Source organism: Cryptomeria japonica, chromosome 11 (assembly GCF_030272615.1).
Source record: "Cryptomeria japonica chromosome 11, Sugi_1.0, whole genome shotgun sequence".
NCBI lineage: Eukaryota > Viridiplantae > Streptophyta > Pinopsida > Cupressales > Cupressaceae > Cryptomeria > Cryptomeria japonica.
This window is the reverse complement of record NC_081415.1, coordinates 168,134,566-168,154,932: the sequence shown is the minus strand read 5'-3', so window position 1 is coordinate 168,154,932 and position 20,367 is coordinate 168,134,566. Positions and strand designations below refer to the sequence as shown.

The following is a 20,367-nucleotide window of genomic DNA, read 5'->3' as shown; positions in this document are numbered from 1 at the left end:
AAATGGAAAGTCATACATTCTAGTTTGCACGAACTATGTAACAAAATGGGTCGAGGTAACAGCTATGGCTCATGCTCGAGATAAAAAAGTTGCTGAGTTTCTGTATGAACAAATCTTCACAAGATTTGGGGTTCCCAGAGAGCTTGTAACCGATCAAGGAGCTCAGTTTACGTCTAATCTGATCACAGCACTAATGAATGAATATAAAATCAAACATAGGAAGTCCAGCCCTTATCACCCTCAAGCCAATGGTTAGGCAGAGGTAACAAACAGAGAAATTGAGGCGATCCTCACAAAGACAGTACAGATACATAGAAAATATTGGAGCAATAGACTTCTTGAAGCAGTTTGGGCTTACAGAACTACATGGAAAACAACAACTAGGTTTACACCTTTTGAGCTGCTTTATGGGAAAACAGCCATGTTACCCATAGAATTTGAACACAAAACTTTGAGGACAGCTCTTGAACTCAATATAGACATATCTGAAGCACAGAAGGACCGTCTCCTACAGCTAAATGCTTTGGACGAAATGAGAAAAGCTGCCCTGCAGCATACAGAAGCAATCCAACAGCAAAGGAAAAAATGGCATGATCAGCACATCGAAACTAGGAAATTTTCTACTGGAGATTGGGCTCTATTATATGATTCCAGATATCAAGAAAACCAAGGTAAGCTCACAACACGTTGGCTTGGCCCCTATGAAGTTGAAAATGTGTTCGACAATGGAGCTATACAGCTGGTAACAATAGACCCAGTCCGCTTCAAATTGCTAGTGAATGGCCACCGACTCCGGTTATACCACAAACCAGTCTCTAAGGAAGAATTCATGCAACAGTTCATTCAGGTTCCTCCCGCTACTCTTCCTGCAGCTGAAGGCTTTTGCCTTTCTCCTGCAGCGTCACCGTAATTTTCAAAAAGCATGCCCATAATAAAGGTTTTCTTTTTACAAAAGGAAACCCCTTTTCTCCATTCTCATTTATCGCCCCCATTTCACTTCTTTCACTTCCGTCCATTTATTTCATTTGTTCATTTCATCCACCCATTTCACCCATCCACATCATCCACCCACATCAAACTTAATTAAGATATCTTTTCCACTTGTCAATCCATGCAGATGCCGTCATATTTCTTCACACGTACGTGAAATTATCAAAGGTATGCCATATCTTTTCTTATCGCATATTTGATTTATTTCATTCTATTCATTTTCTGATATGCATGTACCGGTCATTATTGCCTGAACTTCTGCCTGTTCTTTGTGACATGTGAGGACACATGTCATATTTTAAGTAGGGGGCGGGGTAATCCATCTTTTAAAACTTGTCTTTTCGCCGCTGCCATAACTACAAAATAATCTTCTTTAATACTTTTCTAGTACTTTCCAACTATGATCGCATGTCTTTCTTTATTGCATAATCACAATTAAGACTACTTGTTCAAAAAAGTTCATTTTTAGAAAAGAAAGAAAGAAATGTGATGACACGAAAAAACCAGAACAAAAAGGGAAGCAGTGAGTTTGAATCTTTAGAAAGGAATCGAGTTCAGCTAAAGGAAAACTACAAACATGGGTGGTCAGTTGGTGTGACATGAGCCTATAGCTCATGAAACATTATTGCAAAATCCGCAAATAGTCCACGCATTCAGCCTCTGTGGATGGTTAAATTATTTTTTGAGCTTAAATGATTTCAATGAGGTGGCTACTGTAGAATTTCTGAGAACCCTTTCTGAAGGGGAAGCCACCGTATGGGGTCTAACGGTTGTTGCAACTGAAAACAGAATTGCAGAAGTAACTGGGCTTCCAGCCGTTGGAGAAAACTTTTCTTTAGACGCTGCAGCAGCAAGGGCTGAGTTTTCAATGCCTGCTGATGGACCTCTGGAAGTCTCCAAGCAGGGATGCAAGTGCGTATCGTTGCCTCCTCCTTATTCAGAGTATGCTATTTACATAATCAGGTATTTGACCTATGAAGGCCATTTTTCCTATTTGCATTCTCATCATTTCAAATTATTGAGCCATATGAGGCATGGGTTAGTTATAAATGTTCCGAATTTCTTGTTAAAATTTTTAGAACACAATGCCCACGGAACTCAACAAGGGAAAGATAATTCTATCACTCATCATGGCCTCATTAAATTACTGATTGAGCACTCTTTAAGGGATGTCTCATCTCTCTCCTGGCAACAATTTGTTGCCCAAAAGAGTTTGCAAATTCCACAACCTCCTAGGGTACTTACCCCACGGCCTCAGAAAAAGAAGAAAGAAAGTCCATCTACCAGTAAAACAAGGCAAGGGTCATCTACTCCTATAGCACCTGGTCCTGCAGCTTTCATACCCGAATTCTCTACTAGGATTCAAACTAGGTCTGCCACTAGGAGTGAAAAGGGAAAAACAAAGGCAGAAGGGTCCCCAGAATCTGACCCTCGTTCTTGGAAAAGGCAATGCCCTTCTCCTGCAGCACCTTCCCCTACAGTTGTTTCTCCTACAGCAACGTCTATTGCTATTTCTAGTTCGCCGTCATCCTCTAGTAGGGCAAAGCCCTCTAAGCAAATAAAGAAGAGGAAAACTACCGGAACACCTCCTGCAGCCGCATCAGTGCCAAGAAGGGTTTCCGCAAGGAAACAATCTAAGACCTCCCTTGCTTCACCACAACCAGAGGTGATTGTAATTTCAGAAGAATCTGTTGAGTCTGAATTTAATGTTTCTCAGAATGTGTCCGAAAATGTTGCCTAGAGTTCGATCTTTCCTAAAGTGGAACAAGTTGAGACAAAAGAAACAGGGCATAATGAGCAAGGGTTACCAAATCTTGATGATTTGGCTACTGCTGCTATGCAATTTTCGGAGGAAGCACAGACTTCTCCACCACAGGAACAAGAAGAATTTATCTTGCAGCAAGAGGAAGAATAGACTGAACAATCGAATGTGCCTAGTGAAGTTGTATCTCATCCTGCAGTTTGCAAAGCCATTGTTGTGTATAAGAAAACATTTTTAATGGAGTTTCGAGAATATGTTAAAGCTAATTGGGAAACAATTACATTGCAAACCCTGACTTTCCGATAAATAGCCCAGACTGTCATGCAGCAAAGTCTATGAGAAATAGAAAAGAAGAAATTAAATAAGAAAATTGAAAGTCAGAAGCAAGAAATTGCTAAGTTGAAAGCAAAAACAGACGAAATGTTGAAAGTAACTGGCCAGATTATGGAATGTAGACCCCCACCCAGAGTTTATGCTTTGTGCCTTAAAGAACAGTTTTTATGGTTCCAATTAATGAGAATTTCCAAAAACCAAGATCCTATAATTCATACTACCAAAGAATTCTATGAAGCATACCAGGCAGCCCCTAACTAGTTAAGGAATTCTCTCTGTGAATTCTATTTGCATGGCTTTTTAATACCATTTGAAACAAAATGGAATCCTCTTCTATATATTGGTGATATTCATTTGAGAGCATTTATGTCATGGGCAGCAAATGAGGCAAATTATGGCAGGCAGTGGGAAACATATGAGGAAGTTGAGAAAACAGAACCTATTCCATTACGATCTCACAGTTCAAACCCTTATGCAATGTTAAAAGATTGGTTTACTCTGACATATGGTGTTAATAATGTTTCAGCAAGACGGAAAATATTTGATATCAGAAAACAAGTATATGATGAATTCTAGGCACAACAATATTCATTTTGGAAATTGGCATTCTCCAGAAGTGAGAAAAGATGGGAAAGGTTAACTGTTGGGTTAAGAAAGTCAGAACCGCATGGTCCCTTAAATTTCACAGCAGCTCTCAAACGAACCAGCAGATATATTCAATTGGGACTTCAAACAAGATTTGAACTGTGGTTGCCGCTGACATTCAGACCCCCTGTGCTAATGTGGCCACTTTATCCTCACCAGACTACAAATCTCAACAATGAATTAGAAGACCAAAGGTATGAAAAATGCCGGGATTTCAGAAGATTTTATTACAAGTTTAAAAATCCATTTCAGAGTCATGTAGCAGCCACCGACTTCAGAGAAACCACCAGAAAAGTTAATGCTGGAGGACCAGCATTGGGCTAAGTAGGGGGCAGTGATGAGCTTAAAATATGCTCATAATTTGGATGTTTTGATAAAACTTTTAAATGCCTTTACTTTTGTTATTTCATGGATGTTCAAACTTTGTGAAACCTTTTTGGGATATCCTGTAGCAAGAGACTTTTATATTCCTGCAGCTCTTTGTGATTGACTTGATTGCATTTATTGCCCCATTGACTCCCTAAAATGATTGGTATATCGTATACAGTTTTTGAATGATGAAGTAAATCTAAAATGTGTGATTAATGAATGGATATCGTGTATGTGCCATACGCCTTTTCTATTGCCTGTTACCTTTGTTTCGTAAGTTGTTGAAGAATGATCGAGTCAAGCGCAGCCAATCTCAGCCTTGTAGTAAAGTCCATTTCTTGCACGACTTCGAAGAAGCTCCGACAAAGACTCTTTGACTGAAATCATGGGAAAAAATTTTAATGACAAAGAGTGGAGTGCTAGATTCTCTCTGGATCGGGTTGAACGCATAAATTCATTTATGAAGTTTGTTCCTTGATTCGAGAATATGTTTTACTTCCACGTCTTTCTTTGATGGAGTTAGTTAGTTAGTTGCTCCCCTGTTTTTAAATAAAGCTTCTCCTCCTGCGCGAGAGAGGGGCAAGAGAAGGATAGAATAACAATAGTAGATGTCATGTAAAAATCAAGATGATAATGAAAGACAGAATCTGTTTAACCAGAAGCAGAGTTTGTTGTTAGTTTCCATATCAACAAAACAATGTATATCATTCTGTTTTTATGAATAAAGTCCAATGAAGTTCTGAGTTTCGTATCTGCGTAATCAGGAGATGCTTGCTAAGGGGGCCCACTTAGTAGGTATCTGTAGCTAATTAGTTAGTTGTTCTTTCCTGTTAAGCTTCAGTTTGCTTTCATCTTTAAAGTTTTTATACAAACTCATCTTTACATTGCTCCTGCAGCACAAGGAATCCATCACTGCGTCTATTCTTGCAGCATAAGGCCAGTTCATAGTTTGTGTTTCAGTTGTCGTTATTATGGTTTCTGTTGTAATCAAATCATAGTTGAGTTAAAGAGCTTTGCATTACCTTCCTGTAGCATAGGTAGGATTTCTTTTCAGTATGTATTTCCGCTAAGAGTTGACCAAAATAAGTTCCTAGTGCATATATTTTGCTGCGCCATTTAAAGTATACGTCCCCTGGTTTGACAAGTAAATGAACGTCTACAGAGAGAGATATTGGTCACCTATTGGAATGCCCAATTCCCAGGAAAGGTTTTTACTGTGATTTTCATATCCTTTTGTGGGCACGACCATCACAACCTCCATCTATTTTTCATCTCTTTTGATAAGAAAATAGATTTCTTGGTTATATTTGTCCACTATACTCTGAGGTAATCTTTCTCTAGTTTTCATTTTTGCTTGAAAAGTTTTGAAGTAATCAATTATGTTGTTGTCCCTAGCAGTTCCCATGCTGGTAAAATCTTCGTATAATTGTTTACCTATCAGTATATCATAACCAAAATCTTTAGGTCCAATACCAAGAATCTCCTTAGTGAAATACAACATTAAGCATACTAAGAGATTTCCAAAGTGGAATGTCCCTTTTTTATCAATTTTGATCTTTTTGAAATTTTCAGTCAGTTCATCTTTTAGCCATTCACATACATCTATCATTGCATTGTTATTAACCATCTCATAAGCACTGTTTATACACAGACTAGAAATTGAATTTAATCTGTTAGCATGTGTAGTCTTGTATCCTAGCATCATACTCACAAATTTCACCTTTATATCCTTGATATCATTTACTCTCATTGATCTACTATCAAATCTTGCTCTGGTTAGGCTCATCACTTTGTTGTTAGGGATGTTAATAGATTTATTAGGTCTGTTGTCGGTTGAGGGTAAACCAGTTACTGCCCTAATTGCTTACCGTGTTATTTTGCATACAAAATCTAACCATAAGAATTCTCCATGTTCTCTACTCAGTACAATTCTCACTACTTCCTCTGGAAATTGGGGAATATTCAATATCTCCACTAAACCTAGAGTTTTGATAATTTTATGTTTGGGTTTTACAACACCATTCTCATCACAAATAACCTTAGTATATATTTTCATTAGTTCTTCAGAACCTAGTTCTTCTATATTGTAGTGTAAATAAATCCCAGGGTCTTCTGCAAAAACTTCTTCTTTAGGAATTTTAGAAAATACCCCTACAGAGTCATCTTGCTTTGCAATTTCGGGTATTATCTTGAATACGGGCCTAGGGTGTTTCACATTTTCTATGATAGTAGGGTTTTGAATAAACTTTAGAGTAGAAGAAGAAGCCATTGAAAAACACCTTTTGTTGCTTAAAAATATTTGAATGCTTGAATAAATCACTTCACGCCTTCGCCTTGAATACCTTCACTCTGTTTTCGTGCTCTCACATTAAATACTCATCGGTTAAGTAAAAAATTAACACATCTACTGATAAGGAAGAAATATATCTTCTCACCATCGACCAAGGGTAATATGCATGATTTTCAACTCATTGTAATACCCCCAAAGCGTTACTTCTCAGTTGGATGAAGAATGTCTTGCCGGTGGAGGGTTACTCTATTCTACCATTATAGATTTCAAACTGGATCCTTTATTATTTCCTGGTGAAGTCTTGCTTCTACAAAATTTAGTAATATGTCCAATATTGTTACAAGCATAACAAGTTACATTATTCCTCTGAATAGCTTTTCCATATCCTATGCTGGTTTATGTTCTGTATTGATTAGATAAGTGTCCATATCTTCCACAAACATAGAATTTTACATTCATTCTGCAATTTTCTGAATTATGACCAACTTTGTTGCATTTGGAACATTGATCGATGGGTGCATTATTATTCTAGTTGTTTCTGAATCTACACTGATTTTCTCTATGACTATATTTGTTACAATTTAAGCATTTACCATTAAATTTATAAGCATTAGTTGTCTTACCGGTTTATTCTGATCTAGATTGTTTGCAATACCAGAACTTTCTCCAACTTCAAATCCAAGTCAATTTGTATCTCCATTAGGTTTCTGACTTTTCAGCATCTCATCAAGCTCCTCTAAACTTTTCTTGAATTTGTCTTTGTGTTTATTTGCAGTAGCCAACTCATTTTACAAAATTTCTTTTTGTCTCATAAGATCAATTTTATCATGTTGCATGTGAATCAGATCTATCTTCAACATATCCTTTTAAAGACTAAGTCTTAGATTTTTATTTCCAACATCATTGAGTCTCCTAGTCAAGTCTTCTTCATTCTTCTTTTTTTCTTCAATATCTTTACATAACCTCATAGTCATATCTTAAATTTCATTTTTCAGATTACTGTTTTCTTGTCTCAACTTGTTTGCAAGTTCTCTAAGAGTTTCTTGTAAATCATCATCACTCTGCATCATCCAATGAAGTTCTTTTCTTTTATTCTGAGCTATAATAAGATTATCCTGAAGTCCTAGAATGAATTCGTGTGCAATCCTTAAATCATCTTCAAGTTTGATATTCTTCACCTTTTTTGCATCATAATCTACAAGAGCTCCTTCCAATTGTTTCCTTAAGTTTTCCATCTGTACCAGTGTCAGAATCTTCCTCAAGCTATTAGGCTTTTGAAAATAGAGGACCAGGCTCTGATACAAATTGTTAGAATCAATGACAGTCCCAAAGACACTGAGAGGGGGGGGGGGGGGTGAATCAGTGTCTAACTAGCTAACATAATATTTAAACTTATTAAGAACTTTGCATCCCAAAATAATTTATCGGTAAATAAGAATTAAGGCAGCAAACAAAAATAATAGAGACAACATTTTGAACACACAATAACACAAGATTTTTAATGAGGAAACCCGATGTGGGAAAAAACACTGAGGGATTTGTGACCCACAATATTCAGTCACTGGCCAATGAATAAATATTACTTACAATGAGGGACCTGCATAGACAGGAAGGCTAGTAGCCTAGAGCTCACTGCTTAATCACAAAAATGGAAGTCTCACTGACTTAGAAAATGGATTATCAAATCCAATACAATGTATTACTTTAGATCAACATCAACTATGTTAGGTTTAGTACCGGTTTAAACTCAGTCTATTACCATAACCTTCACTGTAAACAATATCACCTCATAAAATTTCATCTATCTTTTCATTCTATATCCTATTTTCCATCATCTCTCTTTATTTTCTTTTCTTTTCTCTCCTCTTACAAAATGACCTATAAGATCTCATACATATATGAGTCTTTTACAATATGCCATGTCGGCTTTTACAAAAGATAATTACATTACAAACCAATAAATAAAAAGTTTATTCCATGTTGGCTTGAGTGTCGGTATGCATTATTGCCGCTATCGGTGAAGTACCTGCCGGTGTATGTAGAAGTCTAATGCTAATGCTGGTAAGTACCAGTGGGATTCTAGATGATTTCTAGTGGGTTACCATTAGGTTGCCATCAATGAGAACATCAAGTATTCTCATAAGAGTGTAGAATGCCAACAATACCGTATTGTACTATCATTTTGGAATTAGGAATCTAGTGGGATGTGTTAGAGTGGCCAATCACCTCTTAGATTCATCAAGTTTGGGGTCTTAATTCAGTAAGACAAGGAAGAAACCAGCAAGCTTCTGGAAGTATTCTAGATTTGACAATTTTGCCAAGGGTTTTGCGAAGAAATGGCTTTATCTTGCTAATCTTTCATTGGTGGTTCATAAATTTAGAGGGGATGCAAGTATGGCCAATGTATTTTATGATTTTGACAACCTTTTGTACATTAGGACAAGTTAGAGGTGAGGGTTTGATGCATTAAGGTGGGCAACTCCATGTGACCATTGTGCAAGTGTAAGCAAACAGGTCTCACATCAAGGGTTAAAGGTTTGATCATGGCCTAAGACATATAAATTGATGTATTTACAATGGCCTAAGAGTATTCCTTAATTTGTTTTGGTGAGTTAAGGTACCTGTTTACACACTCCTTTGTAAAATAGGCCTAATTGGGCTATACAGGTCTCCTAACCAAAGTAGGGTTTGGATTCTTATGTTCCCTACCGGTAAGAACCCTTATGATATGTTTTTTAACTCCCAAAAGGGTATCCAAATTTGGGATTTGTTGTCTAGTATTCTGGGGAAATAAGAAGTTAAGTGTAGAAAACTGGTCTAGTAGGGCTACTAGGTTTTGTAGGCCTTGTTGCAGCAATTACCCAAACTGGTAGAAGGAACCTAAATTTTCACTGACCTAGGGGAATTCAAATCAAACCTTAAATAGACATTTTTGCATTGGAGAAGGGACCAAACCATTGTTGACCATAGGGTCCTTGTATCAGTTAATGAAAGAGGCCTTGTATCAGTAGTCTTTTGTTTGAAAGATGGGAATGTAGGACTTGTCAAACTGATATTCCTTAACCCCTGGAAGTGTTGTGTGATTTCTAGGGTCCTTGGTGTGTTCTTGAATTAGGGTAACCTATCCTATACCTATATCGGGACTCTACATCATTGCTTCTCCTCCTCCATAGGAAAACCCTGCACAGCTTGCTCCATGTACACCCTATCTCTATAATACTTTATGCCTTCCATAGATAACCTAGTAACCTGATCAATAAGGGATTCATCTACTAGGACCCTCCGACTATAAATAATAATCGAGCCATCCTTCTAGTTTTTAGTTAAATACCTAGTAATATCTTGATTTCATCCTTAAAGCCTCTCAATGTAATTTGTAAACCCAGCTTTTTTCAGAATGTGCCAAAGCTTCGTTTCATTCTTAAGCTACACATAGCTAGGCGCCCCAATTCTCTTTCTAGCACCACTCATTTTCTCAGACTCTCTATAATACTCCCTATAGAAAATTTCCAAATTTAAGGCAATACACCAAAAAATGTATGAAATCACCCACAAAGCATGCGAAATAAATTCTCTTCGATTATTGTGTCCTCTCTAGTCACCTATCTCAAAATGAGAGGTATTGGCAGTTCTAAAAACATGTAAATTCATAATAGCACTAATAATCATTAAATTTACTCCCCTGACTTTGTTCATGGAGTAGATACATTGCATGTCCAAAGTCCAACCTATCACCATGGGTCCAACAAAGCTAGGTCTTACACGTCACTCCCCTGTTTGTAAGGAAGTTAGCAATCACGTTGTCTTGTCTAGAAATATGAGCGAACATACATTTATCAAAGGTTTTAATAATGTATTTGGATATTTTCATCCAAATATCAACATTCCAAGATAGAGAGAATTTCCTTTAAGGTAATTGATAATATTCTTAGAATCCCCCTCAACCTAAAAAAGCTTACTATTGTTCTATTTTGTAGGTTTAAGAATGTAATAAGCCCCTATAGCTTGAGCAACATTATTAATTTGTTTACCAAGAGGGATATCAATAGCAGAAATGAAGTTTCCCTTGTGATCTCGTATCACTCCACAACAACTAGCTTGACTCGAGTTCCATTTAGCCGCGCCAACAAAATTGATTTTGACCCAACCTTGGTGAGGAAAGTTCCAACTAATGTTGTCCCTGAGGTTGACTTTAGGGGTAACCATATGATGACCAAAATTCCATCCCTTGACAACATTGACACCATACTCCTTAAGGATGCGACTATGAGAGAGAACATTTGGCCTAACAACTGAGAGGTTATCAGAGATGGCTCTAGAAATTTTCTTGAAAACAATATCAGAAGGGAGATGGGTGTCCCTAAAGATGTGATTGTTATGTTATTTCCATAAGCCCCATGCCATATGAGGAAATACCAAAAGCCAAATCTTCTTTATGAAGGGATTTTTAGAGGGTAGATTCCATTGGTGGACAAACTCCTTAACAATTCTCAATAAGGTCCAGCAAAGATCCAATTTCTGAAGCACCAGACTCCAAATCTCAGAGGTATAAGAAAAATGTAAGAACAGATGGTCCACATAATCAACATCTTACAAACACAAGTAGCATCTATTTGGGATAGCAAAGCCCCTCTTACCAAGATTATCAATAGTTAACATTTTATTAAAAAAGAGGAGCCAGAAAAACATGTTGACCTTAGGAGAAAGGTTCTTAATCCAAACTGTAGGAAACTAGGAAACCTAGGGTTCCTTACAGGTATCCACAAAAGCCACAAAAAACTTCCCATTAGGATTGAATTTCTAGATTAGTTCATCTTCCACAATTTCCTCCAAGCCAAAAGAATTTAGGGAAATTTACAATTGGGTAAAAGAAGAATTAATAGCAAGAAGATTAACCCACTTACCCTCCCAATAGTGAGCCACCATGGGGCCATGAGAAGACACACAAAGATCTTTTAAAGATCCTAGAGTAGGATCTGAAGCAACTAAGTGATGTCCAATCCAACAATCATCACAAAATGGGATTTTTTTACCATTCCCAAGCTTTTAGTGGGCTCCCTAGCTAGCCACATCCCTAGCATTGAGAATATTGTTCCAAAGATGAGAACCAAAAAGGATACGAGAAGAACTCAAAAAATTCTACACAGAGTGAACATTAGAAAGATATTTATTATGCCATAAGGTGATGTGGTCAAAAAGCCCATTTCGTTGACCTTGTGATAGGACCCCGAGAAGCCCGTGATCCATCCCTTGGGTCCACCTGAAAACCCATTTTTGGGTCCCCACCATTTTTAGAATCCACATCACCCTAGTTGTCTTTAGAGCCAAGAGATATTGGGAATCTCAAGCCATCTCCTTGTGAACCCAGAACGAGCCAGCCAGGGACCGCAGAAGAGTCATCTGAAACCCTCCCTTGAACTGCCCAAAACCCTACCCTATGCACCATTTATTTTTTGGAAGATAGATGATCATTATGTTGGATAGTTAATCTTATTGATAATGTATATTGAATCTTAATTGCAGGGTCCATCAGAGCCAACACGAATAACAACACCACAAGTTGTTGGGTATAATGAACTCCCATATTGCCTTGTATGTACACTAACACTATGAGTTGCTTCTATTGCTACTATGCATGGCGCGACTACAAAAGTTGTGAATATACCTCATCCTTGTAAGTTTTTTTATTAGTTGACATTTTCCTTAGCATTTTTTAATTTTCCTTCCTATTTTAAGTCTAACCACTTTTATATGGAATTTATTGTTCTGGTTTTTTACTATATGCCAGACATTATTGATACAAGGACTTGCATTGCATCCATTTTTTAAATTTGGTATTATAAAGGGTAGATTGTATTTATAAATATATGTTTGAGTTTATCCAAATTTTATAACTATTACCTCACATCTCATTATTGGTACAATAGGGATTATGGCCAACATAGGCTACAATTTTGCAACCTCTCAGTGCCATGGTCTCTTTGTTCTTAAAATTATAGCATACTGTTAGGTACATTCCCTCTTTTGCACTCCAAATTGTACCGGTCAATTCGCATGACCAAATTTCCTTTGACATCTAGAGAATAGTGTTAAATTTTAAGTAATTAGAGGCTTCAAAGGCGTATTTGGCAAGTATTTATTTTTGTGGGATATGATGGTTGTGTTTTAAGTCATCTTAAGATGATCTCACCAAGTAATCATTTCAATAATGACATTTTTTCATTTTCCTTCATGAATTTTGGTAATTTTTACAAGTTAAGAGACCCATTGAGATCATAGCCTTGTAAATTTATTAATTTGTTAATATAATACTTGATCTCTCTAACAAAAACTCATTATGAATAGCGATCATGATAGCCAATAATTCTCATTTGATGATCATCTAGGTCAAATTTTGATCTAAAAGAATGTTATCACAAAAAGGATCGTGAACTATCCTCATTCACAGTCAAACCTCACTATAGTTGAGATATCAATGCTTTCAATCACTGGAAAGATATAACAATAGTAATGTAGATATCAACTTGAAGAGAATGAGTAGTGACAATATAAGTCATACAAAGTTAGAGACCAGGAGTTTCCAGTCAAACCAAAAGCCCTAGATCCATAGATGATACAAAGAGCGGTCAAATAACTCTCAACGAGTGTAGATAGTTAGCAAATCGTAGTGATGAAGGTTTGTTAGTGGTAAGATAAGCAAAACAATATGAGAAAACACTTAGATAAGAGATCATTTTTAAAATATGATAACAATGTCATCATACTCATTGTATGTGACAATAAGGACATTCACTATTGCAATGACAATTGTGAGTAAGAATTTTTGAATCAAATCAATATAAATACTATCCTATGCTTATTGCACAAGCCATACACCTTAGCCAATATTCATACTGATAAAGGAGCCCTTCAATGTTAGCAACATAGAGGATATAAACCATCAAAGTTTCAAATAGTGGTAGACATGCATTCAAGGTATCTCAAATAGAAGAGATTTCATAGAGAACAAGCCATGATAGAAACCTAGAGACAAATCACTGTATCAGGCATAGTTAATAAGGATAGCTAACAAGTTATAATGATTTGCTTGAATTGATCAAAATATTTCTGCATTATTAGCTGATAGGTTATATTTTGTGTGGGGTTTTGACCTGAAACATGTCTCATGCCGTAAAACAATTAACAAGTTGATGTGAAATTGTCGGCTTTCAAGAGTCATTATATGATTTTTGGTATTATTTAAAAATAAATAAATAAATAATCATCGGAATTATCATTATGATACCCTCTATAATTGCACCGATGACTATATCGTCTGGCATACAAAATCCTTGTCGGTACATAGTTCCTAGTTGCCATCAGATGCCATCAATATTCCTATGGAAATTGATGAAAAGATTCAATGAGGATCATGTATGCCTGAAGACATTCTCTCGTCAGATGAGTAGTCGAGGTAGCACATGCTGATGAAATCCATTGGTAGGACTTGCACTAGCGATGAAGGGAACATTTGATCTTGTCGATAGCCGATGAGGCCATCGATAAGACATACACAAATGGAGACCTAAAACCTCCATCGGTGTATATCTTATTGACAGCCTCATCAGCTATTGGCAAGACCAAATGTTCCCTTCATTGCTAGTGTAAGTCTTGTTGATGGAGACCTGATATCTCAGGTTTCGTTGGGATAGTACATTGATAGGACTTACACTAGCGGAAAAGGGAACATTTGGTCTTACCAATAGCCGATGAGGCTATTGGTAAGACATACACTGATGGAGACCTAATGGTTTCCATCTGAATTTCGATGTTGACGAGCAGCATCAAATTATCGGAGAACAAGTTTTCAATGGCTACGTTTGTCAGCAGTCCAACGAAAAATAGTCAAGATTCCGACAAGCGGCCATCGGAATTGATCCCCAAATGTACTAGTGCCATGACTGCTTGGGCCCTGTGAACATTTTTTAAAAATGAGGATTTTTCAAAATGAACACTTGTATATGGTTGATATTGTAAAGTGAACTCTTTGCAACATTTAACATCACTATCATGCTAGATATCATGAGACTTGATATCTATGAACATGTCATGATAGTTAGCATCTCTGTAGATATTATGGTGGGTATCCTGAAACTTGATATCAATGGATAACCATAATAGTTGAGATAATCATGGTGGATATTATGTGATGTAATATTCATGGATATCCCTATGATATTTATCATGTGACGTGATGCTAGTGCACATATCATAGTCTATGGATATATATATTTATGATAGTCATGGAAAATATCATGTAACTTGATATTTGTGTGCATGTCATAGCTCTTAGATATCACAGTGAGGTGATATTATTTGATCTACTATATATTGGAGAGAATTAATCCTCCCAAACTAAGAGGGAGTGGTAATATTTTGTATCTTCGGTTAGATAATTCTAATCGATGAAAGAAATTGCTTAATTGGCCTGTCAGCCTTAATCATTTGATATCTATCCTCTACAAGTATTAATCCATTATTTGCATTATGTATTTAATTAGATTCTTGCTTAAATATTAATCTTGAAATATGATTATGAATTAATCATATGTATATATTTAATAACGTATAACTATACATTATTAAATATACACATATAATTAATTTGATTATATCAAATAGTATTTAATCATATGCTTATCGATATTTACTATCAATCATATTATGCGCATTTAGCAAATCATATTAACAATTTAACAAATGCAAATTGCTTACCAATAATTATCGACTGCTTTACATTACGTATTGTCATGTTCTTACACAGCTGAGAAACATGTCTCCATAGAGACATGTGTCTACATGGACATGATCCATGTAGAGGCATGCCTCTACAAAGGCATGTCTCTATGAAGGCATGTCTCTCTCCTTATATAAGGAGGGAGACAATCATATTGTGGATGTACAGAATAATTTCAGTGCAAAAATAATATTGACTGCCTCCCTGAATATTGTAGGCCACTTGCTGTTGGAAATTTAATATATTAATTGATTCTATTTTCATGTAGAATTGCAATAAGAGTAATATCAATTTTAATTGATCATTGTAAAGAAATTCATGTTAAATGAATTGATATATAAAGGAATCCTTATATTGATATAAGAACTGGAAATTGCATTAATAATATTTAAAAGATCCTATATTCAAATTTGATATAAACATTAACATAATGAATCTTAAAGATGAAGTAGCATTAACTATTACTACTCAAAAATTTGAATTAACTTGGTTAGATAGGAAATAAATGCCTAGACATCTGTGTCAAATGATAATGTCCGAAGATTATCTCAGATTTAAATGAGCATATTCCACATTAGACCTCAATTGATGCACATTCAAAATGGTCACTCCTATCTATCCCAAGAAACAAAGCTCTTCTTTCTTCCTCATTTTGCAAGAACACTCACTCTTTCTCTCTTTCTCTCACATATATAGTGAATCTCTATCAAAATAAACATAATCTTTCAACTGCTTGGTCTTCTCTCAAAGGACAATCACACTACTATCTCAAAAGAGGTGTCTAAACAGTATAATGCTCTTCTTCTCTCTTCTCTCTTGTATTTATGATATTGTGATATTATCTAATTTACCAAATCTATAAGTGGATCTATTATATAGTTGCATTTAATCTATCTGTCACTCTATCTTTTGTAATAGGGGTTTTCCTCCATTAAGTGGGGTTTCTTTCTATTACATCATCTATTTTATCATTTTGTTCAATCTATCTAGCTTTTTGTGGAGGTAGAAAAATCAAAATGAGGGCTTGACTATGGAAAGTCCCTATATAGCCCCAATAGTTCTCCCACATCTGAGTGTATGTGGGTTGAAAATAGGTTCAAGAAGTATGAAGCTATTTTTTGGTGTTTTGTTCTCTAGATATATAGATAACAGTGCAACATGTAAATTTCTCTATGGCACTTTGGTGTTTGAGGTTGGCACCTTATGCTATTGATGGTAATATCTATGTTTCAATAGCTTTTGGTTTTGATACTCCTTTTTTTTAATCATTCTAGGTTCTTCATTTTTTGGTAATTTCTATTTGTATGGCTAGGTTAGCTCTCCTTTTCTTTCGTTTTTGTTTTCATCTCTATGGCTCACCAGAGTGCTAGTTAAGTGAGGTAGTGTTGGGTTTTTTTTTCCTACAAGTATCACTCTGTGTGAGCTTAACTTGTCTCATGTGTGTCTAATTTAAAATAGTTTAACTATTCATGCTCTATAATAATTGGTTGTATGTGTATATAGCACAAAATCCATTGATTGTAAGTAGTATCTTCACTTATTTAATGATTGAAATATGAAATATAATTATTGATAATAGAATTCATATCTCCTAAAATCAGTTCATGTTTCTCTAAAGTATGTTATCTCTCATTCATCTTAATACCATGCCTAGTAAATTGCCCCTTGCTTCACAATAAACAATATTACCTAGTTAAAAGATAGTGATATTGAAACTAACTATATGAGGATATTTGGGAGTAGATGTTACCTTAAAAGAAATGAAGATAAATTTGTATGCAAAGATTATGCTCAATTGGAAGGCATTGACTTTGAAGAGATGCTTGCTTCAAAAGAAAGATTAGAGGCAATCCAAATTATTTTAGTATTATTAGCAGTCAAGAACTTTAAGATAGGTCAAATGGATGTCAATTCAACAATCTTGAATGGAGAGTTAGAAGAAGATGTATACATTAAGCAAGCATATTTTTTTTAGTTAACTAAGAATAAAAAATTTGTATTCAAACTGAAGATAACCCTTTGTGGACTCAAGCAAGTTCCAAGTGCATGGTATTCAAGTTTAGACAAGTAATTGCGCTTCAAGAAAATTAGTGTCGATAGCAACCTATATATTAAAGATAAAGGTAATAAATTATTAGTTGTTGTTATTTATATTGATAACATCATTTTGGAAGCAACTATTGTAAAATGTGCATAGCATTTAGAGATATGATTCAAAAAGAAATTAAGATTTCAATTCTTGCTGAGTTATCATTCTTTCTTGGTTTACAAGTCACTCAGTCAAATAAAGATATATTCATATCACAAACCAAGTAAGTGAAAGAAATCTTGAACAAATTAATGATGGAGTACTACAAACTAGTGAGTATACCTATGTTACAATGTGTAAATTGATTAATGGCGATGAGTATGGCCCACGTAATTAGACTTTGTATAGATCTGTGATTGGAAGTTTGTTGTCTGGTAGGTACTAGATATAATGCAAGTAGTAGGAATGGTGAAAAGGTTTCAAGTAGAACCTAGGTAAACTTATGTAAAAGAAGTAAAAAGTATATTCAGATATTTGAAAGCTACATTATTTTTCAGACTATGGTATCTTAAGAGCACAAATGTAGATTATTGGAAGAGTACAAGCAACAGGGCATTCTTTCGTTGTGATAGTCTTTGTATCATGGTTGAGCAAAAAGTAAAATTCACTATCCTTATCTATAGCAGATGCAGAGTATGTTGTAATGGTTTCTTGTTGCACTCAAGTATCATTCATGAGTAAAGATTGAATTTTAAGAGACCATTCCTATTCTTTGTGATAATACAACTGCTATTAACATTTCATAGAATCCAATAATAGATTCAGTGACAAAGAAAATATTAACTCAGTATCATTTTTTGAGAGAAAAGCTAGAGTATGTTGAAATAGAGGAGAAAATTGTTGACATCATTGCATAATTTCTTGCGAAAGAGACATTTGAATATCTAATATAGAAGCTGACAGTGGTGGCTAAATCCTCTTAGTTCAAGAGGAAGTACAGATTTAGGGGGAGTTTTGTACTAATTGTTTGTCATCAATCAACGTGGCAACAAAATAAAACTCACTTTATAATTAATTGTTCTTTTGGAATATTTTTTTGACTTCTTTTAATGAACTACTGCACAAAAAGAAAAAGAAAAAAACTTGAATGGTTTATAAAACTTCAAAACTAAACATTCCGAACAAAGTGCTTCTGCCAATCTATTTTGCTGTTTGAAATTGAAACTTGACTAAATTTTAATGTGACATTTGTTAGTTTAAAAACGAGCAGAGAAAACAGATAATAATGAACATAAAATAGCAGAAAGAATAATAGAAACAAACAAGAACTCAAGACATGAGATTAATGTGGTTCACCACTAAGTGGCTACGTCCACCAGAAACGTAGGGAGAATTCTTATTAACCAATATCCAATTATACAGTACATCATGTATGGGCTGCACACAGCCATTTATATAAACATATCAAATATGAAATGAAGAGTCTTATGGGGAAGACAAACAACCATGATATTTCCTAAGGAGGAAGGGATTTTACCAGAAATATTGTTGGAGCCGAGCGAAAGGTCTTCGAGATTTGTAAGCATACTTAGCTCTGGAGGAATTGTTCCAGCAAACTGGTTGTCAGGGAGTAACAATTCTTGTAACTCCTTGCAGGAAGTCAAATTCTTTGGAATGGAGCCCTCCAATAGATTGGTGTAAAGATAAAGAACCTTTAGGCGTTGAAGTCTGCCTGTTTCCTCCGGAATTCGGCCTACAAAACTGTTGTTATGTAGATCAAGTTGTGTGAGGAATGAGAGATTACCAATTGAAGGAGAGATGGAACCCCCTAATTCCATATCTCCCAGCTCAAGCAATTGTACCCTGTTGCCTGTTGAATCACAAGTAACTCCAGTCCAATTGCAGAAGTGAATAGTAGGGCCCCAATTGGCCAAGGAATTCAGAGGATCTAGAGTGATGAACTTCTTGAACTCTATAAGACTTTGCTCATCAGTAATTTTGCAGGTACAAGGCAATAGAAAAAGAAACAGAGTAAAACACGTTCCAAACAGAGGATGCATCTTGTTGAACTGGGTGCTATTGATCAAGGATGTAAAGCCAGAGCTCAAGAAGATCTGAGTAAATTCTCTTCTCTTATAACCTCCATGTTGTTGATTTCAACAAAACTTCAACGCATTTTCGATGTGCGGTTTGGGGCCACAAAATTTCAGCTTGTAGGTTTCCATGCTTGTCCACATGACCTTTCCACAGTCCATAATCGGCTCAACAAAACTAAATATTACAAAACTAAATATTACTTTACTAAAAGGAGGCGTCGATAGTACTTCCAATAATATATTTGAAGATGTAATAATTCTAAAAACTTAAAAATATTTTTTTTAGTAATAATTATTATTTATAATATAAATGAATTGATTTTGAAATGTAAAAAAATGAATACACATGAATGGAAAATAGAATTTTAAATTGTGCTAAATATTTTACAAACTATGTAAATGATTAACTTTAGAAATTGATTACATTGAATATATTTGTTGTTGATTGCTGAGATTTCTTCTTTACAACTATCAGAATTCAATAAACAAACAACATTTTATATTATCAATTTCAACAGTATTGAACAAATTCTTCACTATAATCTAGAATAAGTCTATTGACAGAAAATCCTTTTGGTCCTCTATTTTGTTGTTGACAGAGTCTTTTTTCTGTCGATGCTTGCCTTTTTTCCTTCTGGCGTTGGTGCTAGTGGGAGTGCGAGGTGGTGCTTGGCATACTTTGGCAGTGCGGGAAGGTCTCCATGCTTTCTATGATGGGTGTTGTGCCTGTCTATTCTCTGTTCGTTGGGGTTGAGGCTTTTGTTGATGCCTCTATTTCTTCCCCTTGGGATGCGGTGGTGGTTCCTCTTATCTGGGACCCTGGCGATATATATTAAGTTTTTTCTTTGGGATGTCTTGTGCCTCGGGTTTTGGATATGGCTCTTCTGAAGGGGGTTTTATGCCCTGTTGTGGGTCTTTCTCTCGCTGTCCCCTTGGTCTGGCTTCTGTCTCCCATATCTCACCCTACTGGGTTGTTTCCTTCTAGTCTTATTGAGGTGGCCACATCTTTTATTGAGGTTGAGATGGTGGGGTTTTGTAACAATCGTTATCCTATTGAGGTGGATTTGATGGTTGTGA

General features: G+C 35.6%; 1 protein-coding gene across 1 annotated transcript; it reads right to left on the bottom strand.

The window, feature by feature from the left end:
• Positions 1–857: 857 nt before the first annotated feature.
• Positions 858–19,254, bottom strand: LOC131860100 (probable LRR receptor-like serine/threonine-protein kinase At3g47570). The gene is made up of 4 exons (XM_059214465.1): positions 18,732–19,254; positions 2,444–2,579; positions 1,759–1,876; positions 858–893 (listed from the first exon to the last, which is right to left on the bottom strand). Exons 1-4 carry the CDS (start codon positions 19,252–19,254, stop codon positions 858–860), a joined length of 813 nt encoding a protein of 270 aa, XP_059070448.1.
• Positions 19,255–20,367: the final 1,113 nt, after the last annotated feature.